The 22934-nt window shown below is 40.1% G+C and overlaps 1 protein-coding gene across 1 annotated transcript; it reads left to right on the forward strand.

Moving 5' to 3' along the window:
- Nucleotides 1-4679: 4679 nt before the first annotated feature.
- Nucleotides 4680-22404, forward strand: LOC141629088 (uncharacterized). The gene is made up of 7 exons (XM_074442149.1): nucleotides 4680-5226; nucleotides 20108-20214; nucleotides 20328-20873; nucleotides 20987-21056; nucleotides 21175-21526; nucleotides 21657-21903; nucleotides 22018-22404. The coding sequence occupies exons 1-7, from the start codon at nucleotides 4680-4682 to the stop codon at nucleotides 22402-22404; spliced, it is 2256 nt and encodes a 751-aa protein (XP_074298250.1).
- The last annotated feature ends 530 nt before the right edge of the window (nucleotides 22405-22934 follow it).

Genomic DNA, 22934 nt, shown 5'->3' on the forward strand with positions numbered 1-22934 from the left:
AAAGCACAACTGACGCAATTGTTAAGCATTTGCGTCAATTTTAAAACTGACGCATATCAAATACGACCCCTCGATATACGTCAGGTCAAAACCGACGCAAAAGGCCATTTACAACTGACGCAATAGGGGTTTTTTCCATTAGTGTCAGCATTATCCGTGTATTATTTAGCGAACTCAATTGCAACATCATCCCAGGTGGCAATCTTCTTGTGCTCCAAAGAGTAGAACCATTGTTTAGGAATGGTGTCGAGAGATGAAGGAAAGATCCTTAAAAACATCTCAGGTTTGATGCCTTTGATAGACATGTAGTCTTTGAAAGCACAAATGTAGTTCAAAGGGTTTTCATGTCCCTTGAACTTCAGGATGTCAGTCATGTTGAAGTTGGTTGGCAATTTAGCATCCGCGACCTCATACTTGCGATTATTCTCCATGTAGATGTCATCTCCCTTGAGGTATAGTTGTTCCTCCAAATATTGGAGTCATTTTTCAGCTTCAGTAAGGCCTATTGGAGGGTTGATTTCTGGTTGTCCAATGAAGGGTGGAAGGTTATCATACACGGCCTCACCAGGAACATCGCTTTCTGCAGGAAGAAGTCTAGTTTCTACAGCAACAATTCGGCCTTCAATAGTTTTGAGGCGATCATAAACTTGGTCTTGGCTTGTTTGGAGACGAGCGAGCGCAGCTAGGTTTTGATCATTACCATTTTGGGGTTGACCACTCTGACTTGTGGTACTTGTTCTAGGCATCTTGGAAACTGGATAAGAGGTTGACGACGAATCAAAACACGATCGACCATTCTAGCACACTTACTCAAAGAAAAGACTCAACTTTGTGATGTGGGAGTGTGCCACGGTGTTAAGTGGGGTTTTGAAAACGATGAAGGTTTGAAATATTTGTCCTAGACAACTGTAGTGTAGTTGTAGGAGTGTTGACTTAAAGTGAGGTTTTGAAATGGGTTTTGAGGCCCGAATTTTGACTGGATATTTGGACAGAGTTTTGACTCATTTTGCGCTAATCTAGGCCATTTTTGAAAATGTTTACATTTTAAAAAGGTTTTTTGATTTTACAAAATTCGTCATGGTTTTGTTTGGAAAATGGTGATCACATATGATACAAGCATTTATACAGCCATTATAACGGTATGCTGAGTGCATTTAGAAGGGTTTTGGCTTAAAAGTGTGGGTTGCCATACCGAGCAATCAAACCCGGGTATGTGGAGAGGTCCGTGCCAAACATGAGTAAGGTCGGTTCCTAGTCCATTTCCTCGAGTAGTGAAATCCCTTGATACAAACATGAGTAAGCATCATGGTATGGTTGACGTCAATCGTTATCCATCCTTAGGCCAAGATAAGAATTTGGACCGTCCAGACGGGAGTTTGGTCGAATGGGTTGGGTTGGGCCTAGGAAGGCGAATAAAACGAGCTAGGAAGGTCGACTAATGAAAACGGACAACTGTCTCATATAAACTATTCCCTAACCTTGTTCAAGTTTCACCCTTGGCAACACCAGGGGCGGACCCAACCATTGGGCTATATGGGTTGTAGCCCAGGGTCTTTTTAAGGATAAAAAAATAAAAAGGTTTAAGAGATCAGTAAAATCAATGAGTCTAGTGGTTAGTATATGATAAACTACCTAAGATTCTCGTGTTCAATTCCAAGTGCTGGTTTTTTTTTCTTCTTTTTCCTTTTTGTTCTTCAACACTACCCTGCAAGTATAGGCTAGTACTCCGTTACTCCTACTATTTATCTTTTCTAGGACATTAAAATTTCATATTCGTTATTTTCTGGTCTATAGATTATTAAACCGTAGTGGTGGTATTAGATCCGTTATTTTATTTAAATTCCACAACTAGGCCCTTCAAACTTTTCTAATGATGAAGTTAGACATTTTAAGTTTCTTAAATGTATGGTAAATTATTCTAACAATCGTAAATTATGAGAAACGGTTTTTTTATACACGATAAGAAACTAATTAGAGAAGTATTCTTAAGAATATATGATCGAAAACTAATGTAGAAACTAATATTTACCATAATTAATGAAAAAAAAACCTTGTAAAAATTGTGATATATTTGTGAAAAATTGGATAATTATAAAGTGACTTTTTGGTTATATATTTGTGAAAAATTAAACAATAGGGTTGGATTTTGTTTTTGATTAAAATTATGTAATAAAACCTAACGAAGCTAAATTTAACTAGGAGAAATTCGTGTGTCCTTCAAAAGGAACGTACTCCTTACACTTAAAGGAAATCTACCAAATGTAATTATTATAATGGCTTAGGTGTAAGAAGTACGGTCCGTCATGGACGACACAAAAAAATTTCTTTAACTAAATAGTTAGTTTTAAAAAAAAAAATTCTAATGACAATCTAGCCCTATATATAATCAGTTTCTGGCTCCGCCCCTGGTCAACACGTAAGTATATTACTCCCCAACGGAGTCGCCAAACTGTGGACACAAGGGGCCCACGAGGGCGCTTGGGAAACAAGCGTTTGCATTTGTGGAGTCGCCACCAATTTTTATGAGAAATTGAAAACCGTTCGAATACTTCGCGCCATGTCAAGACATAAATTAGTGACATGAACACTAAGAACTCATTACCCTTAGCATTCTATGTCTAGAATTTTTCTCGTGGATGCCAATGAACATGGATGTTCACAGAGATCTGAAGTAAGGGGTGAGGGTATGTATTAGGAAGTCCTTTTACTGAACACCTAATCTCACCTGCCTCGATAGCGGCCTCTACTAATGATTAGGGAAATTATTCATACTCGATATGCTGTCGATTATATGCATGCAATGCAACATCCATCATTTTGATCCTAGCATGTGAGAATTAACTAAGTCGGTGAACATGTAATTTAGCACTCATTAATGTCAAAGTTAGGCTTAAAATTAATTACATGTGAAAATAAGTAAATAAATCATACAATAAAATAAATAAATAATGATAATTAAAATTACAATAACTACAATGGTTTAATGATTTACGTCAAAAATATATTTAAGACGGATAATTTGAGAAAAACAAGAGAAAATAAATTAGGACAATACGGACAGATTAGGGTGATATTACGGTTAATAGTCAATTAATACGTAAACTAATGAATTAGGTCAAAGCAAGAACGGAAATTCAGAGACAGAAATCAACCCGGAACAGGCGCAATAATGCTGCGTCTCTTGGAAGAGGCGTAGTGGTCACTGGGTTTGTTCCTGAGGTGAGTTCTGGTTGTGAAGTCAGAACTGCGTGTTGTTAATGTTCGTTGGTGGATTTAATGGTTGATTATTGATATTTAACTCGGATGAAAGTGGTTTAGCATATTATTTACATGTGAATTGGTCATAAAAGTGATAAAAATGAATTAAAACGAATTTAGAACGAATTGAGACTAATTAGAAATTAATTAGGAAGAGAAACAAAAATGCGAAAGTAGAATAAAAAAACCCTGCAAAACAGTGTAATGACGGCTGTTAACCTAGTTCTTCTTCATCAATTTCAGCAATTCAAAAATTAAAAAATCCTAAAAATCAAACTACTAACAATAAATTTGATCTTCTATTTGCTACTAGGGATGAAGAGTTCCCAGCTTTGTCTGAAAAGCATGGACCTTCCAGCTCGGATGTACGTAAGGAAAAAAGTATGGGCTCCATTATGGGTATTCCTCCACTTGAGTTGGAACCACTGGTGGAAGACATAACGGAGGAAGATGACATCACTAAGGCTGTCCCTGTGGTCCTGGATGTTATAGAAGAGGAGCCTACTAGGATGTTGCAATTTACAGATGAAGAAGTCAAAGTCGAGCTTGATTATTGGAAGAATTCTGTATATTGTTTCATCCTTGGAGCTAATCCTCCTTGGGAAATAGTGGATGGATTTATCAGAAGACTGTGGCAGAATCATCAGGTAGACAAAGTTTTATTACTTCCAAATGGTGCTTTTCTAGTTCGTTTTAAGACTAGGGCAGCATGTGAGGCTGTGTTAAAACATGGCTATTTCTTGTTTGATAACAAACCTCTTATTGTGAAACCATGGTCACCAAAAACTGAATTAGTTAAGCATGAGTCATGATAGAGGTATTATTTGGTGCTGATTTACCTGAAAAGGTAAAATTGTTAGATGAACATGGAGAGTTGGTTGAAATTGCAGTTGAGTATGAGTGGAAACCATTAGTGTGTACTGTCTGTAAAGGAGTGGGGTATGCTAATGCTGATTGCAGGAAAGCAAAAAAGGCCCCTCCTAATACAGGTGCACCTACTAAGGCTACCACTAAAGTTTGGAGGCCTAAGGTAGTAGAACCTATCAAAGACACGCAGAAGAAGGGTAAGGAATCAGTGGTACAAACCCCTGCTGTGGTAACTAAACCTGGGCATCAAGTAGAAATTCAGTTTAAAACACCAGTCGTGTGGCTCAATTCAGGCAAGTATACCATGGGACCTGCCCCTGCAAGGCCAGTCATGAGGCTGAGCAGACAGGAGGTCACTGATGGTGCTTATAGTGTCAATACTTTTGGCCAGCATACCTTTTTGGAAGCACTGAACACACTAACACCCAAGGAAGGAATTGGGATAAGTGGTAATGTCCCTCCCCCTGGGGTGGGGGATATATAACCTTGGGTTTTGGAATGTGAGGGGACTTAATAATCCCACCAAGCAGCGACATGTCAAGTGGTTTATGTATATGAACAAGCTAGGGTTGTTTGGTCTCCTTGAGACAAAGGTCAAGGCCTTGTCTCTAAAGAGTTTAGTTGGTATCCTCATGGATGATTGGAGTATTTCTACCAATAACAGATGGCATAAAGGGGGAGGGATCTGGATTCTCTGGAATCCTTCCATTTATCAGGTGGAATTTTGTGATTATTCTGCTCAATGTATTAATATGAGGGTTAGTGAAATAGCTTCCAATAAGATTTTCTGTCTCTCAATGGTATATGCCTTTAATAATTTGACTGAAAGGAAACCATTGTGGGATCAGTTGGAGATGTTTGCTATCACTATTACATATCCTTGGGTTGTGTGTGGAGATTTCAACTGTGTTCTCTCCCATTCTGAAAGACTTGGTGGGACTAGTAGTGATGTAGTGATTGATGATTTACAAGCTTGTTTAACCAGATGTGGTTTAGTTGATTGCCCAGCAGTGGGCTCTTTATTCACCTGGAATAATATGCAAGAACCTGCCACTAGAGTGTATAGCAGGCTGGACAGAGTTCTAATTAATGCTGTCTGGAGTACTTTGATGGCGGATATTGTGGACATGAGCCACGTCTCCGTCTGTGGATTTGGACCACCTACCGATCTGCGGTCACGGGCCACCTGCACGCCAGGCCAATCTGTGGACATGCAGCGGTCTCTTGAAAGCCACGCTCGGTGGCGTAAAAATGCTTTCGACCGGATCGCTTTAGATCGGTCGGTTTCGTCTCGGTAAAGGTCTTGAAACGATGCAGAGATGTTCGGAGTCGCCACCAAGCATTTGTGGGATGCTTGGAACCCGTTCGAAATCTACTTTATACCTCGGTCAAACTAAGCACAAAGCCGTGTTTGACATAGATACTAAAGATAAGGACTCGTCCCCCTTTTAGCATTCTATTCCTAAAAATGGCCCTCGTACGCCCTGGATAAGGCTATCCACTATCCAAAGGTTCTGAGTAAGAGGTAAGGGTACGTATTGGGAAGCCCTTTAATCGGACACCCAATCCCGCCCGCGTTGGCGGCCTCTACTGATCGATCGTGGTTGTTTAAGTGCAAGAGTTGATAAAACGGTGTAAATGTATGAATGCACATCCAAAAGTGTTAACCTAACACGTGAGGTTTCTAAGTCGGTTTGTTAATCCAAATATCAAGCATAAGATGTCAAGTTAGATTTATGTTTGATTTGCATGTGAGAACGGAAATTAAACATCCATTTACCAAATTCGGGTTATGATGCTTAACACGATCCATTTATTGAAAAAGGGTGTCAAATGACAAAGTGTAAAAACACGTAAACTTGTCAATCTGATCCGTCATGTGTTCGGATTAACCGTAAGCGGGATCGTCCTAGACAAGTGCTAAAAACGGGGCAGAACAGCGCCAGGCAGCCCCATTGGGGCGCGAGCCTATTGGCGATGGAAGGGGCTCATCCCTGGTTTTGAAACGTGAAAACAGGCGGTCCCTTGGGGCGTGAGCCATGAGCCGACCCAAGGGGGCGTCTCCTGATTTTTGAAAAGGTTGTTTAAAACCGTATCTATGATGAAAGATTTGCAAATATGATTTCCATGACTCGGAATAATTACTAATATGTTAGTAATATTCGTTGTCGGATTTGCATGTTTGAAAAGCATCGTTTACAAATAAAAATGTAAAATGTTTGATTTGAACTAATTATGTTAAGTTCATTTCTTTGTAATTAGTCAAGTTTGTCATCGTACTCGGATTAAACCGACATGGTATAAAGAACCAAGGATGATTATGACGTATGACTAATATGTTTACAAATGTAAACAAATGAGAAAAATGCTAAATAAAAGAAAAAAGGGTGTTAAAATACCCCTTAAAATGTAATTAACCAAATATATCACCGAGTCACGGAATAAACCGCAATGGTATAAAGAACCAAGGATGATTTTTATAATGGTCAAAATATGTTTATCATAAAAATGAATTAAAATGGTAAATAAAAGAACAAGATTTCTTTTAAAATGTAATTAACCAATTAATATCACCGAGTCACGGATTAAACCGTCATGGTATAAGGAACTAAGGGTGATTATGATTTATGGTTAAAAAGTTTGTCATAAAAATGGTTTGAAACATTCGAAATGGTAAAAACCGTAAAAGGAAAGAAGTAAAAATAAAAGAAAGCGTTGAAGGAAAGACGAACTCTAACACATTTGAGTCTGACCTGGGCACCCCATTGAGGCGCGAGCCACGTTGCACATTAAGGGGCTTCTGCCTCAGGCCAAAACTCGGTTTTGGCTCGTCTAACCTATATTTGAATCGTGTTATGCATTGTTCATTCTTATAGACTCATAAAAACAGTAAATACATGAAATAAAGTGAGTTGTTTACACCCTCAAACTTACGTGTATGATGTTTGCGACATAGACGACTTTAGAGACAAGTTTTCTCGTAGCGACTACTCACGATCAAGAAGTTTAAAAAGAGTGCCTTAAAAAAGGATTTTGTTTTGAAAATGAGTTGAAAATATGTTAATTAAAACATGTTGATTGATGTTGAGTTGGTCGAATGGGTCAGTAGGTCGTAAACACATGTCGATTTTGTGACATAGGAAGTCGAGTATAGAAGTTTAAGGGAGATGTGAGGGGGCGGACTCTTGCGTGAATATTATGGTGCGTGATGGTGGGTATTTATCGAGAAATGTGGGATGGTAGGTCGGTTAAGTTCGCGTGGAGGTTAAGCAGACACCTGCTTTAGGCGCGAGCCACCCCGTGACTCAATGGGGTGTGTTGTCCCTTTCGCAAATTTGGATTTTGCATTTGTTCTAACCAATGTTTTGTTGGTTGTGATTTGTGGTCATTGAGGTTTGCTTAGCCGTGTAAGCTTACTCTTGGGTGATATTTGGGGTAGGTATTTTGTGTCTTTGACTCGGGTTTGACCCGTGTGAGTCGAAATTTGAATTTCGATTCGGTTTTTTGCTCCGTGTCGGTTTAGACTCTAAATAGGGTCATTTTAATAGAAATGACATGATTAAAACATTCATTGCATTATTTTTGACATTCGAGATTTGGGTTGACTCAGGTTGACTCGAGTTACGGGTTTCTGAGTCGGTTTTGGGTCCGAAGACGGTTTTAACTCTAAATAGAGTTATTTTAATGGAAATGACATGATAAAGACATTCATGGCAATATTTTTGACATTCGAGATTTAGGTTGACTCGGGTTGACTCAAGTTGACTCGAGTTGCGGTATTCTGAGTCGGCTTTGGGTCCGAAGACGGTTTTAACTCTAAATAGTGTTATTTTAATGCAAATGAAGTTAGAAAACTTTTGAAATCATTTTTCATATCCGAGTAGTGCATTAAACCGTCTCATGTATAGCCAATCCACGCACGCATATCAAAAACACGTTATAGTCCGATCATCATCGGGTGGTTTTTGGAAGGTGCAGATACTAGGTATCTAGAGAGCTCCCACTTTGACTGAGGCTTGGACAGGGCGAAAGTCAAAGTATGATCTCCAGGTTAATCGAAGATTACTACCTGAAGACCATTGCGACATCGAGGCCACTCAAAAAGTTTTGAGCCAAGGACCTGCCGTCGGAAAGGGCGACGTCGAGTCGACTCGAGGATTCGAGCCAAGGACCTGCCATCGAGAACATTTTAGAGTCTGTCGACTTCCGATTCGGGTCGTTTAAAGTCCATTAGACTACGTATAAAGGCTCGCCAGCCATAAGAAGGAATCATACCTGAGGCATCTTCGGGATACGTCCTTCAATCATTTGCGCGCAAAGGCTCGCCAGCCAGTGTTGAAGGTGGTGCGTTTTGAGGCCCGCCAGCCATAGGAAGGAGTCATACCTGAGGCATCTTCGGGATATGTCCTTGAGTCGTATCTCGTGTGCATGCAAAGGCTCGCCAGCTGTGATAAGGAGTCGTACCCGAGGCATCTTCGGGATACGTCCTTGAGTTGTACCTTGCTTGCGGACAAAGGCTCGCCAGCTTGTGAAAAGGAGTCGTACCTGAGGCATCTTCGGGATACGTTCTTGACTTGTATCTAGTTTGCAGACAAAGGCTCACCAGCTTGTGAAAAGGATTCGTACTCGAGGCATCCTCGGGATACGTCCTTGAGTTGTATCTTGTTTGCGGACAAAGGCTCCCCAGCCATGGTGGTCGAAAGATCGACTGTGGGAAATAGCATGTGTGACATCCATTTGAAAATCGGCACTCGCCGGGGAGTTAGAAACTTCTCAGGACTCGCCGGGGATATGAGTTGCTGCTCGCTGGGAGGTAGCATATCCCATGTAATCGACGGGGTTAAAGCCTTTGGACTTGATGGGTCGCCGTTTGTTGGGAAGAACCCAGTACTCAATTTGGAGTGAGTTTGTCTTCTCAAGATTATCTGCATGGTTAGTGACCACACAAATCCGCAGTCGCATAGACAAGCACGTTGAATGCAAGCATATAAGCACATAAGCACATAAGCATGTAAACATGTGAGCATGTGAGCAGTTAGCATATAAGCAACTATCATGTAAGAATATAAGCATATGATCACATAAGCATGTAAACAATTAACACGTAATATCTCGCGTGAGAGGAGATATGAGTTTTGAAAGTTGTGAAGCTTAAAGACGAGTCTTGTTACTCGTAGATCTGTGATTTAATAGATTGAAGACACGTGGCCGTTGGAACACGGACTCACACAGACGCATACTGACAAACTGACAAACGGGCAGTCGTGAACGTAATGCCAACTCGGTATTGACAAGACACGGGGGTAACTCTGGCAGACTTTGCACATGTAAGTGCAACTCCTAGCCAAGAAAGGGTGTCAACATGCATCAGATCATCGGAGTAGAAGATACGCTTGGCTGGGGAATATGAATTGATTATCTTCGCCAGACACCTTTGCCTTCGTTTGCTTGTTTGAGATCCCTCCTTGAGGCATGATGATTCGGAAAGCGGAGCCAAGACCTTGTTATCGTCCGAACCGAGCACTAGGCTAAAGGTGGTTTATTTTGGACTGTAGTCGAGACTCAAAAGATGTTTGAGGATAAAGGACGGGTGACGTCTCGAAAGAGAAGCCCCCAGAGTGAGAAGGTGGGAATTTGACAAAACAAGGAATGGGCGACATCTTAAGGAAGAAGCCCCCAGTATATAGGTATAAGATTAATATTTGCAGCTGGGTGGGCTACTTTTGAGGATTGATGTTGATGGTTGAGATTGAAAGAGATATGCGGTTGTGTACTTGTTGGGGGACTGCCTACGTATTCGCGTTTTTGCGAAATCAAACCAGATCGTAGTTCCGAGTCGGTTATTGAGGATTGAAAATTGGAAATGTTGTGAAAGGAGCATGCGGCTGTGCCCTTGTAATAGGACTGCCTATGTATTCGCGTGTTTGCGAAATCAAACTTGATCGTAGTTCTGAGCTGTGTGTGCAATGGGTTGCAAATTGAAGGTTTGAAAATTGAATGTGTGTGGGAGTGTGGTTGTGTCCTCGTAATAGTATTGCCTACGTATTCGCGTGTGTTCGAAATCAAACCAGATCATAGTTCAGGGTGTGTGCCTAAGCGAGATGTTAGGACCTTGAAGTGATTTTGAGGTGTATGGTTGTGTCCATGAAGGACTGCCTACGTATTCACGTGAAGTGAAATCAAACCAGATCGTAGTTCTGAATGTGTTTGTGTGCCTAAGCGAGATGTTAGGACCTTTAAGTGTGTGGGTCACGATGGTAAAAGCCGTTTGGTGACTCGAAAAATTGATTTGAGATAATTCCTCCTTGATCATGAATCGAAGAGTTGTAATTTATGAAAATATTCCTTATCATGTGAGCACACTAAAAAGTGGACCCTAAGGGTAGATTGAGTATGTCCCGTTTCTCGGTAGCAAAGTATTCGAGGACTCCGTATCTGGGTCAGGTTGAAAATGGCTTCGACATTATGGAATGTGGAGCTTGGTAATAATGGTTTGTTTGACAGATAAAAATCTGGAGTTGAGCGTCACGACGGAAAATTCCGTTTGGTGACTCGAAGGTTGATTGGAGATAAATACCTCTTGATCATGAATCGAAGAGGTGTAATTTGTGAAAATGTTCCTTATCATTTGAGCACACTAAAAAGTGGACTCTAAGGGTAGATTAGGTATGTCCCGTTCTCGATAGCAAAGCATTCGAGGACTCCGTGGGGATTGTGGTGAAAAATGGCTTCAACATTAGGGAATGTGGAGCTTGGTAATAATAGGTTTGCTTAACAGATAAAAATCTGGAGCAAGAATTTTGTGGTGTTTAGGCCGAAGGGTAACAACTTGTAGTGTGGTGCGGAATGGGGTCTCCAACTTGATGTGGCCTGAGCACGAAATGGTTGGTAAATAACATGGGATCAGATTTCCATGTCTGGACCTTAAAGGTTAAGGTGCAATATCGTGAGCTTGAGGGGAATCCTCAGAAGCCTAGATAGGTCTCCCTGTAGTAGTCTCTGGAAGGACATAGGGGTGAAGCAGTATTGATTATTATCTTGAGGGGAATCCCCAGGATCCTAGATAGGTTTCCTTGTAGTAGTCTGCAGAAGGACTTAGGGGTGCTGGGCTTTGGACCTGTAGGTCCTGGACTTGGTGTTTTGGACTCATGGTTTCTGGGCTTTGGACTTGTTGGTCCTGGACTGGGTGTTTTGGACTCATGGGTCCTGGGCTTTGGACTTGTAGGTCCTGGACTTTATAAGTTGGACTCATGCGTCCTGGGCTTTGGACTTGTTGGTCCTGGACTTTAGATGTTTGTGTGGGACTTGTTGGTCCGTAGTTTGAAAAGTGACGGTTTAATTCCGTTATTTGAAATTGTGGGAAAATAACGAATTTGAATTTCGTTATTTCATTTTTTTGAAAAGTGATGGTTTTGAACTTTGTCAATTGAAATTGTGGGAAAATAGTTAATTTGAATTTCACTATTTCGTTTTTGAATGGGATGGTTTTTAATTCCGTTGTTTGGAATTGTGAAAATAGTTAATTTGAATTTCACTATCTTGTTTTTGATTTGAAATTGACGGTTTTATTTCCGTCGTTTGAAATTTGTGAAAATAGCGAATTTGAATTCCACTATTTTGTTTTTGATTTGGAAATGATGGCTTTAACTTCCGTCATTTGGAATTGAGAGAAAATATCGAATTTGAATTTCGCCATTTCTTTTTTTGGTTGGGAAAAGACGATTTTGATTCCATCGTTTGAAATTTGTGAGAGATAGCGAATTTGAATTTCACTATTCTCTTTTTTTTTTGTGGTTTGAGAATGACGGTGTTTGATTCCGTCGTTTGAAATTCGTGAAAATAGCGATTTTGAAATTCACTATTTTGTGTTTGTGATTTGACTTTAGCCTTGGCTTTTGCTTTGGCTTTGGTTGAATTGTTTTTGGCTTTGGTTTTTGCTTTGGCCTTGAGCTTTGGCTTTGGGTGAATTGTTTATGGCTGAATGGCTTATGGGCTCGGGCTTTTGATGTTGGCCTTTCGCTTTGGTTTTTGAATTATTGGTTCTTTGCCATCCTTCGTTCGAGGCAAGTAAAGGGGCAGACGGGGATGTACCTTTTGGTGAGAGGTTGAAATTTGGCGATGAGATGTTTTTGTGGGGAATGGGCTTGCCTTACATCATTGATCATGAACAAGGAGATGTTCTGGTTTGTTATCTGGATTCGTCGTAGGATCCCCCTGATAGAAGCTCGTTCTAAATTGGGTGTTAATGAAAGGTTTCTATTGCCAGACATGGAATAGGTAAAGAAATTGGACACAGAGTTCGAGTCCTCTGCTTACTCGGTACGGAACGTAACTCGAGTGTCCTCACATTGAATTGGAACATATTGTTCATTTTAAATCAATTCTCAAATAAATTCTCGTTGTCAACGGGAAGTGGTAAAGAGGAGAATATATGATAGTTGAAAATTGTGCTTTTATTTAGATAAATAAGATGTTAGCACAGACTCGATGAATACATGTGACTCATGGGGACAGCCCCCAGTTTGTCACTTAGGAATAAAAGGACAGGCGCTAGGATAGATATGAGAAAGCCTAAGACTCGGACTCGGACTCAGACTTAATCGTAGATACGGACTTCTAATCATCATCTTCTTCCTCGAAGGTCTCCTTCGCAGAATCCAGTGGCTTGAATGTTTGATCTTGAGTATTGACCCACTTGAGCACTTCACTCTCGTTGTTGGGGATTATATGAGGACAATAGTCGATGAGGCTTTTATCTCCTTCCAGAAAGAGATGTTCATTAGGGTTGTCTTCATCACTTGGTTGGCATAGGGATGAAGCTATCAGTTCCTGGTTGTCGATCATATCTTGAATAACATGTTTCAGTTTGAAGCATGTTTCAGTGTCATGACCATTTCCTTGATGATATTGGCAATAGGCATTGCTGTCCCAAAAACGGGATTTCTTGCATTCAGACGGGTCCGGAGTGGGCCCGATTGGTTGTAGCTTCCATTCAGTTATGAGCTTTTGAAGAGCTTCGGCATAGGTTGTGTTGAGGTTGGTGAATGTCCTTTGAGAACGTTTAACCTTGCTGTTTGACTTGAGACATTCAGGAGGATTGTCCTGACTGAGAGGTGCAATTAGGATTTTGCCAGCTTTAATCATATCTTGAATGGTATGCTTGAGTTTGAAACAGGTTTCGGTGTCATGACCATTTCCTCGATGATATTGGCAATAGGCATTGCCATCCCATGAGCGACCTCTTTTGTGTTCAGGTTTGTCCGGAGTCGGACCAATGGGTTGGAGCATTCCTTTTGAAGCAAGTATCTCCAGAGTAGTGTCATATGTTATTCCCAGATCTGTGAATACCCTTTGATGTTTTCCCATGGTTCCCACATTGGTGTTTTTTGGGATGTTTTTGTGAGTTTTATTTTTGTTTTTGTTTTTGTCAATCCTGGGCGGAAGCAGGATTTGGTCATTGTCAATGGGAAGTTCTTGGGAAGTTGTTTTGTATTTTGAAGGGGATTTTGGTGAGGTAATTTCATGTTCTTTGTTGGTAGGTTCGTGGATGTGGGAACCATCGGATGACTCCTCATTTTCAATAGCTGTTGGTTGGTGAACCAAGGGTTGGTTTCCTTGATGGTCAGGTTCATTTTCTGTACTACCAAACCTCTTCTCCAAATTAGCCATTCGGGTGTTCAAGTCATCGATAACAACTTGCAGCTTTGAGAATATGTTGTTGATAGAGACGAAGAGCATCATTATACCGCTTTGTATGCCATCCTCATCAATTGCATAAATTTCCTCATCGTCAGGAGGACTGAGGTGAGAGCAGTCTAGGGAAGATTCCTGACTCTGTCCAATAGGGTTTTTTGGAGGGTTTTTTTTGTTGTTTGTTGAGGGGGGTAGTGGTAATTCTCCCTTTTCAATCATGTCAAGGGTAACGCCTTTTAGGGAAAGACACATTTCCGTATGGTGCCCACGACCTTGGTGATATTTGCAAAACAGTTTTCCGTCCCATCTACGTCCTCGCTTGTTTGGTAGAGGGTCTGGCGTTGGACCAGTTGGTTTGAGCTTTCCTTGGGAGGTTAACCTTTCCAAGGCTGTGGCATAAGGCATACCCAGATCAGGGAAGGACCTATGAAATCGTCTGGTTTTGGTTTGGTCGTTGGCCAGTAGTCGGATTTCAAGGAGCTTAACCCTTTGCTCAATATCGGAAGAGGGAAAATTCCCGGTTATCATTTTGTCCTCAACTTGGGAGAGACGAGTGCTCAAGTTTTCCACGGTAGCTAGGAGTCGAAGGACCACGTTGTTGGTTTCAGCAGAAGTCATGGCGGATGCAGATTGATCGGCTTCTTGAGTTTCTGGTTGACGATTGATGGCACCCAAGGGATTCCTATTGACATAACGATAGGCGTCATAACTTGTCTTGGCAAGAGGTTGCACAAACAAAGGCAAGTGCGACACATATGTAGAAAAGGTAGTTTTGTCGTGAAGACACGGCGGTGTGACCAGGTTATGAGTTCATTAAAGATCGTGAATGACCTCTTGTGTTTGAACTCTTGGTGCATGAAGTTGAACTTAGACTCGAGTGTCGACTTTGGCATAATGATGCCTAGACAGACGTCTTCTGACTCAGTTTGGATGTGCACTTTTGGCGTGATGCCGTTGGAACAGAAATGTACACAACCTGACCTTTGACCCGTGATTTAGGGGAAAGATGGGTTTAATACCCGAGAGGTTTTGACTCTGCTAACGCCATTGAAGATGTCTCGACAATTAGGAGACACGACCTGAAGCAGAGGGTAGGTACTAAATTTGGCGGAGATTCGACGTTATCTAGACGACTTGACTTGAAATCGACTGGACTCTAATCGACTCGAGGCTGAATCGAAAAGGTGGACTGAAATTTTCGAAAATAGAAATTTTCAAAAAGGTTCATTTGTCGTTTTATGGACGGCTTCCGAAGAGTAGAGATCTCCGAAAGTCGATCAGTTGAAGAGTTGTCTTAAGTTTGTTTTCAAAAGATGGTTTGAGTTGAGATTGTGACGGCTCTGAAAACAATGTGTTGTTTTCGAAGGCGATTTTTGAAATTCCGAATCACGGATTAGAAAATCGAGAATTGAAGAATTTGGAATCGTCATCACAATGGCCATGAAAACGGTTAAATTTGTTTTCAACTGGTTTGAAATTGGATTGAAAATTTGAAAACGATTAAATTTGTTTTCAAATGGTTTGAAATTGTATAGAAATTTGAAAACGGTTAGATTTGTTTTCAAATGACTTGAAATTTGATTGAAATCTGAAAACGGTTAAATTTGTTTTCAAAGATTTGAAATTGGATAGAAATTTGAAAACGGTTAGATTTGTTTTCAAATGATTTGAAATTTGATTTTGAAATTTGAAAACGGTTAGATTTGTTTTCAGTGATTTGAAATTTGAATTTGAAATTTAAAAATGGTTAGATTTGTTTTCAAAGACTTGAAATTGAATTTGAAATTTGAAAACGGTTAAATTTGTTTTCAAAGATTTGAAATTGGATTTGGAATCTGAAAACGGTTAAATTCATTTTCAAAGATTTGAAATTGGAAATTGTGAGGATTAAATTCGTCATTACGACGGGTTATAAAATCCTTTTAACCTTTGAAAGACGGTATACAAATCAAAAATTGTGAGAATTGAAATCGTCATTATGACGGCTTAGAAAAGCCAAATTTGATTTCGAAAACGGGATTTGAAATTTGGAAAGTTGCACGGGTTGAAATCTTCATTATGACAGTTTGAAAACCGTTTTTGTTTGAAAGTTGATTCCGTTTGAAAAGTCGAGGATAGAATTTGTCATTATGACGGCATAAAAGGGCACTTTTAGAATGTAACGGTCGGCGAGGGACCGAGGTTTGAAACGGCCATTATGACGACGTAAAAAGGAGATTTTAAAATGGTTTGTGAAAACTCGGGTTTGAAAATCGTCATTACGACGGCATGAAAAGGTGCATTTAAAATGGTTATAAAAAACCGGGTTTTGATATGGCCATTATAACGGCATAAAAAGGTGCTTAGAAACGGTTGTAAAAACCGGGTTTTGAAAATCGTCATTACGACGGCCTAGAAAGGCGTGTTGAAATGATTGTAGAAAACCGGATTTGAAAATCGTCATTACGACGGCCTAGAAAGGCGTGTTGAAATGGTTATAAAACCGGGTTTGAAAATCGTCATTACGACAGCCTAGAAAGGCGTGTTGAAATGGTTATAAAAACAGGGTTTGAAAATTGTCATTATGACGTCCTAGAAAGGCGTGTTGAAATGGTTATAAAAAACCGGGTTTGAAAATTGTCATTATGACGGCCTAGAAAGGCGTGTTGAAATAGTTATAAAAACCGGGTTTGAAAATCGTCATTAAGACGGCCTAGAAAGGCAAGTTGAAATGGTTATAAAAACCGGGTTTGAAAATCGTCATTACGACGGCCTAGAAAGGCGTGCAACAGTCGGCAAAAGACCGAGGTTTGAAATGGCCATTATAACGGCGCAAAAAGGTGTTTTTGAAAGTTTGAAAATGACACGGAAGGACTTATGATCAATTAGCACATAAGCACTCACAGTTTCATTATATTATGCATAATGCTGACATGGGTTTTGGCTTAGAAGGGTGGATTACACACCAAGAAATCAAACCCCGATTTGCGAGAGGGAGACCAATCCAAACAAAATGTGTAAGGAGGGTGCCCTAGCCTCGTGCTCGAAAGTGATGAAAGCTCTTTGACGAAACAGGAATGTGTAACGTCAATGGTATGCTTGACTCAATCAGGATTCGAAACACGGGGATGAGAAAAACTCACGCCGACATGATGAGCTAATTGGTCGAAAAGGGTTAGGTTGAGGGCCCGGACAAGGAACTCGACTTATGACCGTAATATCAATTAATTCACTTTAACCACGACCTCGTTCGAGTTTCACCTCTAAGGATCTCAAAGACACAAGTGTCCTAGTTATCCCCAGCGGAGTCGCCAAAATGTGGACATGGGCCACGTCTCGGTCTGTGGATTTGGGCCACCTACCGATTTGCGGTCACGGGCCACCTGCACGCCAGGCCAATCTGTGGACATGCAGCGGTCTTTTGAAAGCCACGCTCGGTGGCGTAAAAATGATTTCGACCGGATCGCTTTAGATCGGTCGGTTTCGTCTCGGTAAAGGTCTCGAAACGATGCAGAGATGTTCGGAGTCGCCCCCAAGCATTTTTGGGATGCTTGGAACCCGTTCGAAATCCACTTTATACCTCGGTCAAACGAAGCACAAAGCAGTGTTTGACATAGGTATTAAAGATAAGGACTCGTCCCCCTTTTAGCATTCTATGCCTAAAAATGACTCTCGTACGCCCTGGATAAGGCCATCCACTATCCAAAGGTTCTGAGTAAGGGGTGAGGGTACGTATTGAGAAGCCCTTTAATCGGACACCCAATCCCGCCCGCCTTAGCGGCCTCTACTGATCGATCGTGGCTGTTTAAGTGCAAGAGTTGATAAAACGGTGTAAATGCATGAATGCACATCCAAAAGTGTTAACCTAACATGTGAGCTTTCTAAGTCGGTTTGTTAATCCAAATATCAAGCATAAGATGTCAAGTTGGATTTATGTTTGATTTGCATGTGAGAACGGAAATTAAACATCCATTTACCAAATTCGGGTTATGATACTTAACACGATCCATTTATTGAAATGGGTGTCAAATGACAAAGTGTAAAAACACGTAAACTTGTCAATCTGATTCGTCATGTGTTCGGATTAACCGTAATCGGGATCGTCCTAGACAAGTGCTAAAAACGGGGCAGAACAGCGCCAGGCAGCCCCATTGGGGCGCGAGCCTATTGGCGATGGAAGGGGCTCTGTCCTGGTTTTGAAATGTGAAAACAGGCGGTCCCTTGGGGCGCGAGCCATGAGCCGACCCAAGGGGGCGTCTCTTGGTTTTTGAAAAGGTTGTTTAAAACCGTATTTATGATGAAAGATTTGGAATATGATTTCCATGACTCGGAATAATTACTATTATGTTAGTAATATTCGTTGTCGGATTTGCATGTTTGAAAAGCATCGTTGACAAATAAAAATGTAAAATGTTTGATTTAACCTAATTATGTTAAGTTCATTTCTTTGTAATTAGTCAAGTTTGTCATCGTACTCGGATTAAACCGACATGATATAAAGAACCAAGGATGATTATGAATTATGACTAATATGTTTACAAATGTAAACAAATGAGAAAAATGTTAAATAAAAGAAAGAAAGGGTGTTAAAATACCCCTTAAAATGTAATTAACCAAATATATCACCGAGTCACGGAATAAACCGCCATGGTATAAAGAATCAAGGATGATTTTTATAATGGTCAAAATATATTTATCATAAAAATGAATTAAAATGGTAAATAAAATAAAAAGATTTCTTTTAAAATGTAATTAACCAATTAATATCACCGAGTCACGGATTAAACCGTCATGGTATAAGGAACCAAGGGTGATTATGATTTATGGTTAAAAAGTTTGTCATAAAAATGGTTTGAAACATTCGAAATGGTAAAAACCGTAAAAGGAAAGAAGTAAAAATAAAAGAAAGCGTTGAAGGAAAGACGAACTCAAACACATTTGAGTCTGACCTGGGCACCCCATTGAGGCGCGAGCCACCTTGCACATTAAGGGGCTTCTGCCTCAGGCCAAAACTCGGTTTTGGCTCGTCTAACCTATATTTGAATCGTGTTATGCATTGTTCATACTTATAGACTCATAAAAACAGTAAATACATGAAATAAAGTGAGTTTTTTACACCCTAAAACTTACGTGTATGATTTTTGCGACATAGACGACTTTGGAGACAAGTTTTCTCGTAGCGACTACTCACGATCAAGAAGTTTAAAAAGAGTGCCTTAAAAAAGGATTTTGTTTTGAAAATGAGTTGAAAATACGTTAATTAAAACATGTTGATTGATGTTGATTTAGTCGAATGGGTCGGTCGAATGCACGGCGACGGTACCAAACAATATGTGTAAGGCTTGTGTTTACGATCGGTAGGTCGTAAACACGTGTCGATTTTGTGACTTAAGAAGTCGAGTATAAAAGTTTAAGGGATATGTGAGGGGGCGGACTCTCGTGTGAATATTATGGTCTGTGATGGTGGATATTTATAGAGAAATGTGGGATGGTAGGTCGGTTAAGTTCGCGTGGAGGCTAAGCAGACACCTGCTTTAGGCGCGAGCCACCCCGTGACTCAATGGGGTGTGTTGTCCCTTTCGCAAATTTGGATTTTGCATTTGTTCTAACCAATGTTTTTTTGGTTGTGATTTGTGGTCATTGAGGTTTTCTTAGCCGTGTAAGCTTACTCTTGGGTGATATTTGGGGTAGGTATTTTGTGTCTTTGACTCGGGTTTGACCCGTGTGAGTCGGGATTTGAATTTCGATTCGATTTTTGGCTCGATGTCGGTTTAGACTCTAAATAGGGTCATTTAATGGAAATGACATGATGAAAACATTCATGGCATTATTTTTGACATTCGAGATTTGGGTTGACTCACGTTGACTCGAGTTACGGGTTTCTGAGTCGGTTTTGGGTCCGAAAACGGTTTTAACTCTAAATAGAGTTATTTTAATGGAAATGACATGATAAAGACATTCATGGCATTATTTTTGACATTCGAGATTTGGGTTTACTCGGGTTGACTCAGGTTGACTCGAGTTGCGGGTTTCTGAGTCGGCTTTGGGTCCGAAGACGGTTTTAACTCAAAATAGTGTTATTTTAATGCAAATGAAGTTAGAAAACTTTTGAAATCATTTTTCATATCCAAGTAGTGAATTAAACCGTCTCATGTATAGCCATTCCACGCACGCATATCAAAATCACGTTATAGTCCGATCATCATCGGGTGGTTTTTGGAAGGTGCAGATACTGGGTATCTACAGATATGTATGCGCATTTCCTTCCTGAAGGTGCTTTTGATCATACACCTTTTATACTGAAATGCAGGGGATAGGTTACTACTCATAAAAAGTCTTTCAAGTACTTTAATATGTGAGGGAAAGCTCCTCAGTTTCTTCCATCTCTCAGTATCTGGTGGGATAAGAAGCATCATGGTACCAGAATGTTTTGCTTGGTTAAGAAGCTTAAGTCTCTAAAATTGCATCTCAGGAATTACAATAAAGAGTTCTTTTGTGATATTGAAAATTCTGCTGTAATGGCTTTACAGAACCTTGAATATATTCAAGGCCAAATTGCCCATAATCCTGGAGATGTAGACTGGATAGCAAAGGAGGTTGCTGCTGCTCAAGAGTACAAAGATATGCAATCTGCTTGTCAACAGTTTTTGAGTCAAAAGACTAAAGCAGCATGGATAAAAGATGGTGCTTGTAATACCAAAATTTTTCATGGTGTCATCAAGAGTAAATTCATAAGGAATCAGGTTTTGTCTATTAAGAATATAAATGGTATTGAGCATGATGATCCTCATGGTATTCAAGAGGCCTTCCTTGCTTACTATAATAAGTTGCTGGGAACTGAAAATGCAATTACTCCTGTGAATAAGTTAATTGTCAGGAAGGGCAATATATGCAATGCTACTCACTGGGACATTTTACTCAAACCTGTAACAAAGAATGAAATTAAGGAAGCCATATTCTCCCTTCCTGATAACCAAGCACCGGGTCCTGATGGGTTCTCCAGTGCTTTTTTAAGGACTCTTGGAGTATCACAGGAGAGGAAGTATGTGCTGCAATTCTGGATGTGTTTAAATCTGGTAAGATCCTGAAGCAAATCAATGCAATTGTTCTAACTCTGATACCAAAGTGTAAAATGCCAACTCAAGTAACTCAATTTAGGCCAATTGCCTGTTGCAATGTCATTTACAAGTATGTATCTAAGCTCTTATACAATAGGTTTGCTGGGGTCTTACCTGATCTGATTAGTTTGAATCAAGATGGTTTCATCAAGGGGAGGAGTATCATAGAGAATATCATGGTGTGCCAGGATTTAGTAAGATTGTATAATAGACAGTCTTGCTCTCCAAGGTGTATGTTTAAGATGGACCTGATCTTCAGCCTTCTCTGCTGCCTCTGGATTACAAATGAATGCACAAAAATCCTGTGCTTATTTTAATGGAGTTAAAAATAACTTAAAGAAGGATATTCTGGCAATTTTAGGATTCTCAGAAGGAAATTTGCCTTTTAAGTACCATGGAGTTCCAATTACAGCAGGGAGACTGAAGAAACAAGATTGTGCTATGTTGATTGATAAGATTGTTGAAAGAATCAGGTCTGTTGGTGCTAAGAAGCTCTCTTATGCTGGACGTTTGATTTTGGTTAACTCTGTGCTGTCTTCTATGTATAATTACTGGGCTGTAATGTTTGTTCTGCCTAAAGGAGTAATGACCAGGGTGGATGCCATTTGCAGGTCCTTCCTCTGGGAGGGCAGTTCAGAGTATAATAGGGTACCTCTGGTTAGGTGGCATCAGGTGTGTGTGTGCCAAAAAAGGAAGGAGGCTTGGCGATTAAACAAAGCCAGGTTTTATTGCCTATGTTAGAAAATTGGTATGGTGGTTAGCAGCAAAAACAGATAAATTGTGGGTGCAATGGGTGCATCATGTGTATATGAAAAACTATGTATGGTTTGATTATCAACCTTCTGCTGAATCAAGCTGGCACTGGAGGAAAATCTGCAATGTGAGAGATTTAATTATGGAAGGTTTTATTGATGGCCAATGGAGTATAGGTTCTGGTGACTACACTGTTAAAAGCTGCTATGAATGGATTCGTGACAAAAAATCTCAGGTTGAGTGGTATAGGTCTATCTGGTGTCCTATGGCTTAACCCAAGCACTCTTTCATCTCTTGGTTGGTATCTCATCATGCCTTGATGTTGAAAGATAAGCTGATGTAGTTTCAGGTTGCTGCAGATGATCTGTGTTGCATCTCTCAGCTCTCTCCTGAGACTCATATTCATTTGATGGACACTTGCCATTTCAGTCAGTCTGTTTTGCAGTTGATTGGTGACTGGCTAGGGACTTATCTACTGCACACTAATATTCTGAATGTTATAGCCTGCAGAAGATGGAGCAGACTCAGGAAACAAATCTGCACTGCTGCCATCTTGGCTTGTTGGTATATGATCTGGATGCAAATGAATGAAGCACGAATCTATGGAAGAGTCATTAGGCCTGTGAGGGTTGCTCTAACTATTCAATGGATGCTTAAAAATAGATTTATTGAATATAAACCACGAGTTATCAGTACTAAGGATAGCCTATGGTTGTGTAGGATGCAATTTATTTAAATATGAGCATGAAAAATTGTAATGTATAAAATACATGTTGACATGTAATTGCGGTTTTATAATGAGAAGCTTACATTTTAGCAAAAAAAAAAAAAGAAATTAATTAGGGCTGTTTAGGTTAAACTATTAAGACAGAAACAATATGAAAGTCGTGATAAACAGATGAAAACATATACAAAAGTCGAATTCCAGAGATTTGATATGAACGAATCGAGTCTCCAAAATCCGGGTTTGATTTGATGACGAAAACCCGCAAATATTGATTATAAGGTATTTAAGTCGGATTTAAAGCGATAAATTATTATGAATATGTGTTATAAATATTATATACGAATGAAAGAGAAGAAAATAAGAAAAAGAAACAAAAGAAGACGGATTGACAGAGAGGTGCGGAAGAAGAAGAAAAGCAGGAACTGCGGCAGCCTCTGGAAGAGGCGCAGCAGATGCTGCGTTTCTTCTCGACGTCTGCCTATAGTTAATCCGTGAAAACAATTTGATAAAAGGATTTTAGAAATCGTTCTTAAGCATAT

The sequence above is a fragment of the Silene latifolia genome, chromosome Y (genome assembly GCF_048544455.1).
Source record: "Silene latifolia isolate original U9 population chromosome Y, ASM4854445v1, whole genome shotgun sequence".
NCBI classification, from domain to species: domain Eukaryota; kingdom Viridiplantae; phylum Streptophyta; class Magnoliopsida; order Caryophyllales; family Caryophyllaceae; genus Silene; species Silene latifolia.

Coding starts and splice junctions, on each gene's coding strand:
- LOC141629088 (XM_074442149.1), top strand. CDS start 4,680: ATGAACAAGCTAGGGTTGTTTGGTCTCCTTGAGACAAAGGTCAAGGCC. Junction 21,057..21,174: donor GATTAGTTTGAATCAAGATG/GTTTCATCAAGG, acceptor CCTGATCTTCAG/CCTTCTCTGCTGCCTCTGGA. Junction 21,527..21,656: donor AGGGTGGATGCCATTTGCAG/GTCCTTCCTCTG, acceptor TGCCTATGTTAG/AAAATTGGTATGGTGGTTAG.